The 16,242-nt window shown below is 39.7% G+C and overlaps 1 protein-coding gene across 2 annotated transcripts in view; it reads right to left on the reverse strand.

Moving 5' to 3' along the window:
* The window catches only part of celsr3 (cadherin, EGF LAG seven-pass G-type receptor 3), a 96,644-nt gene that overhangs the window by 64,397 nt on the left and 16,005 nt on the right, over positions 1-16,242 (reverse strand). For both annotated transcript variants that reach the window (XM_019266029.2, XM_019266028.2), the window contains exons 2-3: positions 8,508-8,851; positions 4,857-5,145 (exon numbers count right to left, since the gene is read on the reverse strand). In XM_019266029.2, coding sequence (XP_019121574.2) covers positions 4,857-5,145; positions 8,508-8,851 — 633 coding nt within the window. The remainder of the gene's footprint in view (positions 1-4,856; positions 5,146-8,507; positions 8,852-16,242) is intronic.

Raw genomic sequence — 16,242 nt, forward strand, 5'->3', positions numbered from 1 at the left:
TATTTCTCAGCTTTGCTTAGTGTAAAACACAGCTCACCACTCTCCATTTTATCTTCTCACAAACTAATTTAGTCCACATCCATGCTTCTCTCTCTCTCTGTCTCCTATCTCCTTTGTGTTACATCTTACTGTAATCTGCATAATGTGTGTTTTTCTTTATCACTTTCTTTGTTCCTTCGCTTTGTGAAAACGATCAGATATGTTCTCATTCTGTACACTGCTATCTCTGTCTTTAAGCTTGATGGTCCAGGGAACTTCTCTCTATATCAGTGAGGTCTTTTTCTTGTTTTCAGGGTTAATGACTGTTGCACATTCCCTTCTGCATTGCATGTTTCTAAGTGTTACTGAGTGGGTGCTAGAGGTTAAAAATAATGAAATTGTTACAAGTTAAAAGAGTGCATGCTGCAAAGCTTTAGCTGAGTTTAGCCTTGTTGCAGTGGGAGACAACTTCCCTCCGACATTTGATTACCTCTGAAGTAAAGCACCCTGGAAATAGATGGGGTTATTTCTTAGAGAAGCAGGATCTAATTATTGCATACTGAATATAAATGTTTCCTGCTACTTGCCTGCTTGGCCACATTTCGATTCCAACCTGCAGCCCTTTGCTACATGTTACACTTCTCTCTCCCCTTTCCTGTCTGCCTTCAGCTTTCAACTGTCAAATAAAGGCGAAACAGCCTTTACACTACATTTTAGTTCGTGTGGTATGCAGTTGGATTTCACAGGAAGCTTTTGAGGAAATGATTGCCTTGACAGTCACTCAGCGGACTGGGTGTTATCTGTTTTCACTCCTATATAGTTAAAATACCCTTAAAAATAAAGAAATGTACTTAACGAGGCAGATGTCTGCTCACGACACATTAGCAAAATTTCAAATGTTTAAAAAAGAAATCAACATGCAACAAGAAGCCACTGTGTATATGAGGAATATGTTCACATGTCATGTACAATATTATTATTGTATGTTATTATGATATATCATCATAATCATTATTTTCGTTGTAAGATGGGTGGTGGATGAATCATATTACGGTTCTGATTAAATTTACAATTTATTCCAAAAGCATGATCAGTTGATTTCTTACTTTATCTTTTATATTCTCTGTTTGGCTATATCCACAGATGAAAATGAAATGCGCTGAAGAAACACAAGCAGACAACTGACTGCTTACAGTACTTGGAACTATCTGAAGCTGTGTTAATGTGTACCCCCTTTTGTCTAAATGATAAAATGAATGATGGCTCAATTATATTTAGCTGTCTCAGTTTCAGGCTCCCATTATAAAACACATGAACAGAACAGAGCCATTGTTAATGTTACTGGTAACGCTGGTGCTTTTTCCTACTCTGACAATTTAAAATGTCTGTGAAAAGGCCTGTGAGCAGATTAAAGGAGCACTGGCTGATGCTTTCAATTTTCAATGTAACACATCAGTAAACTAAAAAGCTTTTCACGCGCACACACCATTTTTACTTTAACCTTGGATAGTAACACAATCTGGATTGTAAACATACACCACATCACAGTTTCATTTCAACCCTGGGCTAACCCTGGATATTTAGTACTGAACGGTACGTGACCCCAGCTGACGCAATGTTTCACACTATTTTCTTAGTGCTACATCTCTGGGGTTATCATCACAAAGGTAGTCTTAACCTTTCTACACAGCAGGGTTCAACATCTCATGTGTAAAAAGCAGTTGTGTCAAACCTTACTTATCCTAGGGTTAAATGTGCGGTTCAGAGAGGGGTTAGCCTGAGGTTAGATGTGTTGTGGGATTTTGTGTGTCTTTGCTTTTGTCTTAGCAGTGGAGGAGGTGAAGAGGTTCAGTAATCCCTAAAGAGTCCAGTTATAGTGAGATGGAGCATCTACCTGCTGCTAGTGTATGAGTACACAAAACTAGAAGGGTCGATTCAGTATTATCTTTAAAACGCCTTAATAATACCACATAATATATAACAATAATCTGGTCCAGTTTTATGAGTTATTAAAAAGTTCTCTACAGCTACAGTAAAAATTGTTATCAGTATTATATGACACGATTACAGATTAGAGTCTTCAAGAATCTCCACCAGCTAACAAACAAATACTTTTTATCAGGGGAGTGGATGCTCTTCCCTTTCACTTTTTATGATTTAAGGTGATCAAACTATTTTTACATGAAACATTTGACTTCACAAATCACATCTGACCCTAGTCTGTCGGAAGCTTCTGTTCAGGACTGAAAAACATTTCTCACTCAGTTGGAAAACAAAGATTCAAGTCTCTGTCTAAACCCCGGGCTTAGTCCTGCCTGTGAGAGAAATCCATGGAGTTTCAAGGAAAAGCAATTCAAAGCCATAAAGAGGGTATGAGGGGATGGATGAAGGCAGGTTGGATGGAAAAAAGAAAACGAACGAGGGAGAGAAAAAGCAAAGTTGGTTGGGAGATGTCTGGAGATTTCTATGTGTTGCAGAATCAATTCGTCCCTGTTTATCCGTTCTCCTCTTCCTCCCTCTAGCCCCGAGCATTGACAAGACACTGCAACACCCGACGCCTACGCAGGGAAAGCACAACACCGACTACCCAGAACCCACCCGATTTCCCTCACTCTATCCATCACCTCTTATCCTCCAGCCCTCTCTCTCACTCATTGCTCTCAGATGTCTCTCATCCCATTTTCCCCCTGCAGCCGCGCTTCCATGTTTTTCTCTCTGAATTCATCCGTCTCCCTCGTCCTTCATATTGCTGCCATATCCGTCTCTTGTCCGTCCTCTCCTTCATCTCATCTCGTGCTCTGCTGTTGCACTCCCCCACACCTGTCCCATCATTCACTCCTTCTAATTTTGTCTCTGTCCCTTTCCTATTCTATCCACAGTTATTCTCTCCTCCCTATTGTCTATTATCAATTATCTACTGTCCTCTATGACAGTTAACCTTAATATCTTTGGTGTGTACACAAAATGAGACATGAGGGCATCACCTTGACTGATTGTTGATCATTGTTGTTAGTTTTAGCCCCATTTGCATGTTTGTTACATATCACACTGTGCGTGATGGCTCCAGAAAAATCTATGTCCAAATGTGCTGTGAATGTCTGGTGAACCGGAGCGGTATGACAGAGACAGAAACAACTGCAAGCAGAGCCACGTCATCTGTCATCCAACTTTCAGCGATAGTTCTGGCACAGTTGTTGGCTGTTTTATAACCTAAAAAAAGTAGAGCTTCCAGTTTTCAAGTGACCAATGTCGTCTTGAGTCATTTCAAGTCTGATTGGTTGGTTTGTAGATGTGGGCTGTAGCAGATGTCACACCGTGTGAACTGGGACCACCGTTTTGGATTGATGATCAAAGATTTTCACCACATTCCTCTCTTGATTTCCAACTTTTCATTAGTATTGCTCAAAATCCAGCAGGGGATTCTCCATTAACTATCTCTTTCTTCATCCTAGTGATTTTATTGCCTCTTCCCCTTCACATACCCTCTCTCCCTACTTTTCATCTTTTTTCTCAATTTCTCAAACTTTTCCGACTCCCTCCATGTCTCGTTCCCTCCCACTCACTTTATGTCTCTTTCTACCTCCATTTCTTCAATGCTCATTTCCTCTTTCTCTCGCTTTATCTCTCTTTCTGTCTGCCTCTGTGGGAGTTTAAAAAATACTCTGTCTCTCTCATGAAAGAAAAGTGTTGCTTCACTCCTCCAGCTCTCTTTTGCTTTGAAATAAAAGGCAATGTGAAATATCCCCCAGGCATACACACACACTGACATTCATAGTATCTATCCTCTCCTACAGCCACTCACTGGCTTGAAGACTGAAGCAATGCAGCAGCAGGGGCAGAAAACACAGCAGGAGGCAAAGAGCGAGACAGCAAATTAGTCTACAGTTGGGAAAGGTAACAAAGAATGAAATGCGTGTGTGAAAGGGAACAAATTAGTTTGGTGACATTAAAAAGGAGTGAGGGGTTTATGGTGGCGTGGTGGGGATGGTGTGTGTGTGCGCGTGTGTGTGTGTGTGAGTAAAAGACTAAATAACAGGTAGAGAGCTGAAGAGAAGGAAGCTCTCCCAGGAGGCACAGTGTGTGTTTTCATGTTGTTCAGCTCAACATGACAAAAGAGCAAAAACAGAGCGAATCAAAAAGTCAGTGTGGGACATGAACAAAACAGCACAGTCAGTCAGTTTCATTTTACCAGGGTAGAGTTAAAACCTACACCACAGGGTTCAACATTAATGGGGGTTTTTTCCAACATACCCAAAGCCAAGTTTGACTTTCTCCTTTACAAATTGTATTATTTATTAGACTCTCAGCTGTCACCCAAGTGAGATGCTCCTGGCTTTTGTAACAATCCCTGTGCCTCTGAAAAACAACCCTATTTTATCTGCCTTGCTCTCAAACATGTGGTAAACGGTGCAATACATAGTTGCAGTTTTCCCCACATCCTCTTATGCCACCGATCTAAACTCACATTTCAGAATAATTGAAATGCTTGATTGTTTAACTCAGAGACTTTGTCTCTGCATGCAGAGGAAGCGGGATGGCTCACTCCTTAGCTATCTAAAAATGTGTTTAATTCTTTACATCATAAAAATGTTTGTGTGTTTTTAAGGATTTTACAGCTGCGTCTTTTGTATATTTGTTTGAGAATTTATACTTTTTAAGTGGGTTTTAACTTGTGTGAGGTTGTGTAAGCCACATTACTCAGCATACCGACATTTAAACTTGCATGTCTAAGTGATTTTCAAAAATAAATCAGTGGGTTTTCCAAAACGTGATAAGATTTGATCCAAATTCAACTAACAAATCAGCTAAACTGGTGAGATTTGACCTAATTTTCACCATAACAGCGCAAATACATGCACATTCCCCTCCCTGCTCACCAGTGTAGTCTTCACGGCAGATGCAGGTGTACCCTCCCTCTCTGCGGGCACAGACCCCTCCATTCAGGCAGGGGTTGGAGTAACACAGGTTAATCTCCGTCTCGCAGTAATCACCAGTGAAGCCAACTGGGCAGCGACAGCGGAGGCCTGCGATTGGGTGGATGGGGCGGAACAAGATGGAGGGCGAGGAGATGAAGGGGGCCGAGCTGTTGAAGCGCAGCACCGAGATGCACTTCATGTAGTTTTGGCACGGCTCACGCAGACACACATTGTCGTCGAATGGGAGAACCTGGAGTGATGAAGAGAGGAGAGGGGAAAGATGCTGGTAGTCATTATTGCTGTGTTAACCTGTACACAGTCATTTACTGTTGAAGATGGAGTCGCTTCTGCTACACTGGTTTTCACTGCTCAGCGTCTCTTGTTGAGGACATTTTTCCACCACTCTCTCAATAGCCGAAACAAGCACTGGGCTTCTTCTTACAACACACAATCTTACTTGTAATAGCACATGCAGAATTACTAACATTTGTGCTATTTCTTTTCAATGTGGGTGTTCCAGTAGCCATACAAGTTAGTAGAAGAAGAATTCAGACCCATAAAATGTAGAATTGACAATGTAAATATACTAAACATTACTTGAGTGAGTGTTATCAACTAAATTTACTTTATTTTAATTCCAGACATATTAATTGTTTTCTAAGCAATCTCTAATTAATTAATTTAAGCTACTAGTAACTACAGCTGTCAGACAAAATCAGTTTGTGCAGTGGAGTAAAAAGTACAGTATTTATCTGAACTGAACCAGAAGAGCAAAGTAGCATGAATTCAAAATACTAAAAAGATGTAGCTTGTAAGTACCTAGAAATGCTAAACAAGTGCAATAGTTGAGTAAATGACTCGGAAAACATAACCAATACCAGGGCCCTGAAACCGTAGCACCTAACTTGATTGCAGCCTTGATTAGCGTTATTGATTACACCTGCTACAAACAAAATGTGGGCCATGAGAAATAGTCTGTTGTATGCAGCAGGTAAAGTTCTATAGTGATGAAGAGACGTTTTATTGGAAATTATTTTATTGTTATATATTATTATTTTATTCACAAAAGCACAAAAATAATAAAAAGGAGTTTTTTTTTTGTCTTTTTAGCATACTGAGGAAAACTGAAAATAAAAAAATACACAACATTAATGAAGCAGAAAAAAATACTTTATATAACTTACTGTAAATTAAACTAAACAACATTAATGTGGCTGTAATTAGCTTAAGCTCCAGTATTGACCAGATACTGACATGCTAATGTTAGCATGCTAGCATTATGTTACACGTTATCATGCCAGTGCTGAAACATTACAGTAGCTAACACTTCTAATAATAATAACTTTTTGTTTAAATGTGATTTGCTTGCTAAAACTTCTATATTCATTACTATCTCAGGCTGCCATAGACAAAAGAGACTTAATAAAACAAACCATTTATGATAGACTTGCCTACAGTCTTTCCACATTTCCCAGGTTTCCCAGGAACACCTCCTTGGATTTATTAACAGGTTGTGTACAATTACAGCTATTTCACACATACTGCTATTGGTATTCTTTTACATACATACATTTTACAGCTTGTTTGCTTGTTGCTTGCTTTGAATTTAACTTTCCAGAAGGTTTCTACTGTTACTGTTTGCTGTTATAAGGTCATTGGGTCAGATGTGTTCACAGGATTGTGTCTTCTTAGACATAAGGGGATATAAATTCAGTTTGCATGTGTGTTCATGTGACGGTGCCCATTGAAAGAAGGTCACATACATTCAGCCTTAAACTATGTATCTCTTGACACTGCTGTGCTCTCTCTCTGCCCTTTATAAATCTTTTCTCCTTCCTATGGGGTTTCATCTGTTCTCCTCTATCGAAAACATCTCTTTCTGTCATGCGTGTGCAGAGATGCTCTGAAAGTGTGCATGCATGTATGTAACTGATGTGCATGCTGTGTCCAGGTGTGTGTGATTTCATGCATGAGAACATATAGTGGTCATATCGGTGTGGTGCTGCATAAAGCCATATGGCTGCATTGGTATAGCATCTGTATTGTAGTATTATCAGCTCACATGCAATATGCTCCGGTGACTTGAGATGCATTTGTGCATTATGTCTTCCTACTTTTGCTTTGCACATATTATTACATGGAACTGTGATTTCCAGCTGCTGCGTATGTGTGCAGGCATGTGACTGACTTTTTTTTTTCATTAAATGTTATCTGATATTAATTTGATAATGTCTTTGGTCATGTCTCTGTGTGTATAAATCACATATATGATTCACAAAAATAAAAAGGATTTAAAACATTAATTTATCAATTCATATTTAAATGCACATTCAGAAATTCATAAAGTAAAATGAAAGAGAGCCCTAAAACTTTCTACAGCGATTAATAAATCTTTTAAAGCACCAACTGACATTGGATAATAACCATGGGCAGCGCCTAGCCAGGACGTTCAGCAGTGATGTAATATTGTATTTTCAGTGAATGCATGCATGTTTATCAGTGAAGTGTATGAACTGAACTATACTGCAGACTGGGGTCTCTGTTAAAGTGACAAACACAAATAGATCTGCATTATCTACACATTTCTCCTCTATAAAATGCTAGTGTCATCACTGTGTGTGCATTATTATAAACTATGATGAACTGGTCACGGATCATCAAGGCTCTGTCACTCTTACTTTTTCTGCAGGTCTCATGTATTATCTCTGTGTTGTTGACTGTGTTGTTGCTGTTGCTGCTTCGACTGACATTGGTGTTCAAGTTTGCTATAGTGTCAAATGTTCTCAAACTGTGGAAAATTGTTGTTAATGAGTTATATATTATCCTAACCATTCAAATTATAACAAAAATATGAATATCACGCACCATTTAGTATGAATTCATTATCTAGACTGACCTTCTCTCAGCACCCCCAACTGTGACTAACTTCCAACATCCCTACACCCGATACATATCAAGTAGGTCCATCAGTAATGATTTTGCAACCAAATCATGGAGATTAACTCAGTCATTTTGTATATTACAATGGGAAACTTCCATCATGTAGGTCTGGTAGCAATGGTAGAAGGTATCTGATATCACTCGACTGAGTCACTGGAATATTCATGTGCAGAATATATATTGAATCTAAACCCATCCTTCGTCTGCAATTTTTACATTTTTAAGCAATGTGTAGCTGTCATATGCAAGAAAATGCATGGTTTAAGTCCATTTTTAAAAGTTTTTGGGTTTAGAAGAATCTGGACTCATCCCCTGATGGTAAACAGTCCAGCCAATGTGCCTGAAAATCACTAAATCTACACTCATAACTAAATGTTTTGTGATGCAGCAAAAATCAGTTTGAATCATCAGTGTTGTTGCTGTAAACCAAGCAGCAGGCCCAAATTTTGAACTCATGATTTATTGATTTGTTTATGTATATCTTATGAATATTAAAAAAATATGGGTTAAGCCTTCAAACATGATATGCGTGTTAACATTTTTATTTTTTTTTACTTTGGATTACTCTGAATTAGTTACCTTCTCAGAGTACATCCATACACCAACACTAAGCACTTAGTCTTCTTATATACCATCTTATATTTGTATTTGTACTTGTAAATGTGAACTAACCTCCATCTGTGTCAATGACGTCAGCCTCAGCCTGTTCAGGTACAGCTGTTCCTCTAGAGCCTCTGAGGGGAAGAAGAGTCCACCCGGCAATGCCGCGGAGAAGCTGACATTCAAGATCCCACCAGGCGCCGCATCAAGGTCCGGCTGGATGTTAAAAATGAAAACATCCTCGACAGGTACCGAGAGCACCGCTGACACGCCCTCCAGGAAGTTACCCAGCAGCGGTGACAGGAAGTGCTCCTGGGACATGTTCTGGAGGCGTACAGTGACACTGCTGCCCAGCATGTCCTCCGTGATGATGAGGACGCGGAGAATGCACTGGGCTGAAATACTGTGGACGCCATCTGAAAAGTTAAAGAGGAGAGCAGAGGAAAAAAAGGTTTAATGTGAATGAGTAAATGGACACAATGAGGTGTAAAGAAGATGGACAAAAGGGTTAGAGGAGGAGGTGAAGGAGCAGGAGCTAGAGAAGGTTGGAAGAGGACACAGAGTGATACATAGGTGTGAACAAGTGAAGGAGTAAGAAGAGAGAGATAAATGAAGAGGGAAGCACAAGTGAAAACAGTCAGAGATGGCAGGGGTAAACAGCAAAGAGCAGAAAGGAAGAGGTAAAGCCAGAGAGGAGGGGTTACAAAGAGGAAGTGAAAAGGTTGAAGAGATCACAATAATATCATGACATATGCAGTTTAGACCTGTACATGCAGGACTCACACATACAAGCACATTCACATCTTCAAAAACAAAGAAAAATCAAGGATGAATTGTCAAAACCGCTTTGTGTTTAACAAAGAACATGACATTTGACAGTCAATGCCAAGAGGAATTATGTTGCTACTGAAGTGAACAAACATACTGGAGGCTACTGAAAGTCAAAACGTCTGTTTCAATCAAACTTGTGGCTCTAGTTGTCAACGATTACGTACGTTAATTCAGTGTGAACTTTAAAATGAGCAAAAGAGGGAAAGAAGCTTATGTTATCCAGCCAGACTGGATTCTTTACCTAAAGTTTGGAAGAATTTATCTGCACTTTCCAGTTTCAGTATAAGAGTTTTCATTCAACAACCCCACAACTCATGTTATTTGCAATCTGGGTTGTATTTTTAGACATATATGTCACGGTCTGATTGTGTAATGGTCATCATTCGATGACTTTTCGATTCACCTCTGCTTACTGTAAAATGAGACTTAATTCAGCTATACCAGTGTCTGTCACATAACCAGCAGTATTTCTCTTTTTCTATCTGTATATTTAGTCATCATCTGTTCACAGTCAATTCTCCAGCAGACCTCCACGGTGTCACATGTGGTTGACAGGAGATTTATGATATATAAACAACAAGCCACAGAGAGAGAGAGATGGAGAGAGTTATCACTGACTGCTCCCATGTAGAAAACATCATTCCCATCTCCCCTGTTTCATCACATTCAGCTTTGTTTACAAATTCAAGACAGCACACCTTTTCTCTGAAAGCCATCGCTATAAAATGAGTTCAGATGAATCGCAGCAGGTCACAACCCTCACAAACAGAACAATATCTGCCACAACAACAGACACGAGACACGTTTCATCTACACTGGGAACACAGTCCGGTGCTGGGCTGTATTGTATATTGCTAAGTAATTTGGTGCGACAAGCAGGCTAATAAGCTATAAAAGAATATAAATGCACATGGCCACACCGGCAGTGCAGGAGGCAATTTTCTGCAGTGGCACAGAGACATTGTGAAGGTGAGGTAGGGTGAACGATAAGGCAGAGAGAATGGAAGAGTAAGAATACAATACACAGGGGGTCTTGATGCAAAAAGAGCACGGCAAGTGGTGGAAAGAAAGAATGAATGAGAGGAAGAAAGAAAAGGGCATGCTAGCGATGGATGGAGGGTGAGGGGAGAAAGAGAGAGGCACCGGAGGGTGAAGGAGGTTTATTAAAAACTGGAAGAAGCAAAAGAGACTGTGGAGAAAGACGAGAGAAGTGAGAAAGGGAACCAGCCTTTAACCAGGGTTTAATCAAAAAGAGAGAGAAGCCCTATAATTATTCACAAATCATACTGTAAAGGAATTGATTGATTATTGATGCCCAATTATTTTCCTTGGCTAATACTGTTGTAAAATGTCATTTCAGAGGTGAATGAATTGATTAAATTGTTTTTCCAAAGTAAATTAGTTAGTTGATTCCCATAATTTGCAATTTGTTTGTAATTTCCTATTGACATAAAGCGTTTCCAAAATAAAAATAGACAGAAATGAAGGAGGTAATGAAGAATTATAAATAAAAAAAACAGACAAAAGAAGAATAAGTCATTTGTAATTCTTATTAAGAGCAAGATTTGGACAGAAATATAAAGAAAGACTGAATAAATGAAGAAAGAGACGGAGAGATGGAGAGGAAAGAGAAAAGAGTGAAGGGCGGATCGGGGGATGGGGGTTGGGTCGGGTGGCAGCTGGTTTGATTACCGGATTATGAGGAGCCTCACTCCCTGCTGACCTCTAACACACAAGCACACATACACACACACACACACACACACACACACACACACACACACATAAATGAACAGCCAGAGGAAGGAGTGGTATTATGAAGGGCCAGAGGAGAAAAACTCCCACGGAAAATCATTAAGAAACATTTGAAAGGAATTATATGGAAATATTGATGACAGGATGAGAAGCTAGGTGACATGATGTCACATGTTGACTTTAAAATACCATACAGTATTAGGTGGAGTAATTAAATGTCACCTCGTCTTCGGGGGTTAAAAGCCAGCTTTATTATCAGCCCTCTGGATCATGATGCAAAGACGCAGCAGTAATTGATGCTGATCTCCCATTGTCATTGAAATGAGACAGGGATCTATGAAAAGAGCCGGGATAATCTGCTGGAGTAGAAGCCGATCTCACACACACGTCCATCACAAATCCACATATTCAACTCTGATTCTCTAACACTGTGTCAGTCATCGTCAGTCATCACATCTGCATGTCCAATCCCAAACATTTCCATGTTAAAGTCCAGTGTGTAAGATTTAGGGGGCTCTGTTTACAGAATATGGCAGAAATTGGTAGTTTCCTCTGTACAAAAAAATAAACTAAATGTAAAAACATGCATTTAATTCCTTAAAACAAAAAAGTTTTTACATTTCTATGCTAAGCTAAGCCACCTTGTAAACACCTTGTGGCTTTAGCTTCGTATTTAACATGCCAACATGAGTGTGGTGTTGATCTTTTCATGTAACTCTCAGCAAACATGAGTGTGGTGTTGATCTTTTCATGTAACTCTCAGCAAGAGTACAAAAAAGCATATTTCCTAAAATATCAAACTATTTCTGCAACGCTAAATCCAGATCTAAACCGTCCTTCGAATAATTAAATGTACCCTTTCCAAAAGCAACAGTTCTCAAAAAGATAGAGGCACGCGCAGGCCCACACACAAACACACAAACATACACACACAATCAATCTGCAGTAAAGTTGTTTATTTTTTTCACTGACACAATGTTTTTTGTCGCCATGTTAGCCTCCTGCAGACTGTGCGCTTGACTGTTTTCTAGTAAGAAAAAAAAATATTACGCTTCCTTTTGGTGACTCAGAGAGAGCTGGAAATGTTCCCTCTGAATCAAAGCTCCCAGAGGGCCCACAGGGGACAACCGTGACATTCAAACAGGAATATTTGACAACTCAACAAATCATGTAACAGGCTAAAATGACAAATACTTCTCCAAATACTCTTAAATATCAATGCCATGTTTACCATGTCAGTTTGTAACTTCACAGTGATTTTATCAGCCTTCAGAGGTATTTCTGCCCCGAGGCAGCCATTAAATTCTGACAGTAAACCTGGCACACACACATAAACATGCACAGTAAAATGTCTTCATTTGGCTTCTCTTCTTGGCTACAATCCAGCTAATTTGGCCAACCTGTGTCAGCTAGTCTCTTCACTCATATGAAGCTATTTGGAGGCCTGAAATAGAAAAGGAAAAAAAACAACAATTCAAGCCATTTAAGCACTGACAACCACCGAAATCTGCCCACTTCCCAGCAGCCCAGGTCAATCTTTGGTCCACCACCTCCTCGGAGGTCCGCTACAGATTTTACACAGGTATCTTTCCCTGACATGATAATTACATTTCTGCTGAAAGTACAAAAGTCATAACCAATATTTTAGTAGAAATTATTTTCCAAGTTTTCCATATTTTTTGTAAGTTACCCAACTGGGGATTGTGGTTACAGCATGGGATTGTCACGAAAAGCTGGTACCAACACTGAACCTAATTATAATGTTTCCTGCTGTGATAGGAAGCACATATTTTACCAAAAGCTCAGTAAGGAAAAGAGTGTTGGGAATAGTACGCAGGGATTCCTTACTTCAGCAAAAGTTTGACTTTTATGCACAACTCAAACAAAGGTGCTTTACTTTTAAGGGATATCATTTTGAAGACTTCCTTGTGTTACTAAAGAAAATCCATCTTCCACCTAAATTATTTTAGTTTCCAAACTGTCAGACAACATTATCAACTAAACAATCATGATACTAGCTCTTATGTGGGTCATTTTGAAATGAAATAAACACTAGTAATGGTCTTATACCACACATGCACCCATGTATCTTAGAGAAAGTGAAGCAAATTATTTATTAATGGAAAAAAATATGACATAGTTATTGATGAATTGGCCACTTAAGAGCAAACTGAAATATATCTGCACATATAAGCCCCAAAATGTGAAACATTTAGAAAAACTGTGATGTGACCAATACGTACCACTCACACTCAACAAACAGAGAGAGGTGTGTACACAATGACATAAATCTTCTCTATCCTTTTAATCCCTACCATAGCTTATGGGACTCTCAGGTGTCACTCATTTTGTCAGAATTTATCACAGCTGTAAGACGGCTGATGTTTTCATTTTGGATGGGAGCTCTTCATATCCAGAACTAAATCCAGAGGTTCATCTCAGAGGAATATAAAGACATTGAGGAATTGTGGAATTACTTTGAATCCTTGTGAAAGGTGAGAACAGGAGATGCTGTCCATAAACCAGGAGGTCATAACTAATGCATCGCCCTTTCTCCTTGCTACTCTGCGTTAGCGTGCATGCAAACAATGAAAAATTAATAACCTCCAAACCCAAAACCACACAAATGGAAGGTTATTTTGGCATCTTTAGCACCCTGGGAAAACAAAGCTTTTCGTGAATAAAAACTCGTAGTTGCTTCTGCAAGCTTTCACAGATCCTGTGGGCTACGAGCCAACATTCCCCCCTTCTTGTGTCCGCACTTCAAAGAGGGTGGAGAGCTTGCGGCTGGCGTGCATAAAGCCTCTAAGAATAAACACTGATCCAGAATCATCAGCGAGGTCCCATGGATATGTATACATCAATGCGTCGAGAAAGGGAAGCTGACCTCCAATCAGTTCTTCAGCTCTAAGATGCTTTGTGGGTATACGGTCCCTGGAGTTTCAAAGGACTGAGGGAGTTCAGTGCTATCTCCTTGCACCAGGTAGCCTGACTAATAGCACACTCATAGCTTCTTGAATGTCAGAGCATCCCAAGCTCGCTCCCTGTAAATCCAGACGGAAATAGTCTGCAAAGTAGCATACAATAGAAGCCCACAGCTGGAGCTGAAAACAGCCCCAGAAACATTTTTATAAGCTGCAATAGAGGGCAGGAGGATGGGTCACAAGGCAGAGCCCTGACATTTTTCTTTGAGGAAAGAAAGCAAGAAAGTCACAGAGCATCATAAGGTCTGGAGACACTACTGAGGTGGTTTGTGGAGGAATGGCCTGTGATTTCAAAATGATGTAAGGAAAAGCTTTGTCAGAGCCAAAAAAACCTTCATTATGGTGTCTAAAAACTCCACAAAACTGTTCAAAAACACACAAATGTAGCATTTAGCTTTCTCTTTGTAAAGTTTGACTTCTATAATTATGATTGTGCATAATGTGACATTTTCTGTTAGTACAAAATTGGAAACCACATTCATTTCTTGTTTACTCTCCTTCTGAAGCCTGTGCAAGAATTTGAAATGTATTGAGAAAGTCACTGTGATAAATTCATTCACATTCACACAGCAGACTTGAGACCTCAGAGGTGCAACTTGTTGTAAAAGCATCTGATCAGTATTCAATTCAGTTAGAGCATTTAAATGTTTCCTGTATAACATTACAGTCAAGGTTTTCCTCTCACTACACAGAGGAAAACCTTGAAAGTAGGTTTTACATAGATTAATCAAGGTTCATATCTTACCAACAGGCATCAATTTCTATTTGAAATTTGCTCTGAATGGGTTCATATTTTCTCAGCAAACATCTATTTGTTTTCCTTTATTATTTATTGTGGTTCCCTGTTCTCTGTAATCTATGAAGGCTAACACTGCCAGGGTTAGGAGTTCAAATCCCTACATGGTTCAGTCATTCACATATGGCATTGACACTGCCATGGTTAGGAGTTGGACTCAAGCTGTCTGTACTCTTGATATTGTAAGGAGCTGGGATTAAAAGGAAAAAAGCCCGAAAGGGGAGATGTATGACAACTAGCATGCAAAACCTCTAAACAGTAAAATTGGATTTAGACTGAACAAAAGCCGTATGCTGCTACTGTGAAACACACTAAACTCTGTCATGGTGCCTTCAGCCCATTAAGCTCACAGTCCATGTACCCACAATCATATGGGTTCAAATCCCATTTCACACTGCGTTGTCACATCCCTTTGTTTGTCCTTTTCCTGACTTTCCTCTGTGTTCACCGACCTCGGAAAGTCCTAATAAAAGACATGAGCAGGTTGAATTCTCAAAACGCAGTGTAACGAAAAGGGTGAGCAATTTTATGTTTTCAGCTGCGTAAGGTGCCTGCAGGTCAGGAAAATAATCAGGAACAGAGCCCAAGTACGCTGCCCTTTTTAAACACAGATGAACTGTCTGAAGTTGTTAACGAAGCGCACAAAGGACCGTCTGATGCACGGTCAACTAAAAGTAATGACTGCAACTCTCGAGAGAGACAGAGTATAAACATCCAAGTGGCAACTGCATACCAATAAGTATAAATAAGTGAATAAATGGATAGTAAACAGAGAGAGGCAGGCCGTACATTAATAACACAAACGTTAACAATATTGGGAATGCATCATTACAAAACACACACACACACACGCATACACACACACACACACACACACACACGCACACAGCCCAGGCGCTGGCTTGACAGCTGATTTCTGCGCTCTGTTTGTTTTATAAAGCCTTTCTACCCCTGAGGTCTAAGCACTCATTATACTCAGGGCAAAGTAGAACAGTGTAGAAAAAGGCAACACGCGCAAAAACGCACACACACACACACACACACACAGCACCCAGCAACAACATAATGGTTTAAACCACCCTTTTCCGACAGAAGCACTAATCCTTTACATTAAACCAGATACACTTAACTCGTATACAAAAAGCCCTCTCGCTTGTAAAGACTTTCACTTTCAACCCATATCACATTTATACACACCCTCGTGTCTATTGTACTTATAAGCAAATCCACAGCATAACACAAATCCATACTCTGACCTCTGTGACATGATAGCAGCTGTTTGCAGCAGCAGCCATCATCATCCATCATGCATTTGTCTTCTGTTTGTGCTGCTGCTGTGGTTCATCTTTTCTCTCAAACGTGCAACCACCGAGAAATTACGTTTGTGTTGAGGGGAAAGAACAGGGAAAAGAGCAGAACCACACTTTTACTTATTTTTCAT

This window comes from Larimichthys crocea, chromosome XV (assembly GCF_000972845.2).
Source record: "Larimichthys crocea isolate SSNF chromosome XV, L_crocea_2.0, whole genome shotgun sequence".
In the NCBI taxonomy this organism is placed as follows: Eukaryota; Metazoa; Chordata; class Actinopteri; family Sciaenidae; genus Larimichthys; species Larimichthys crocea.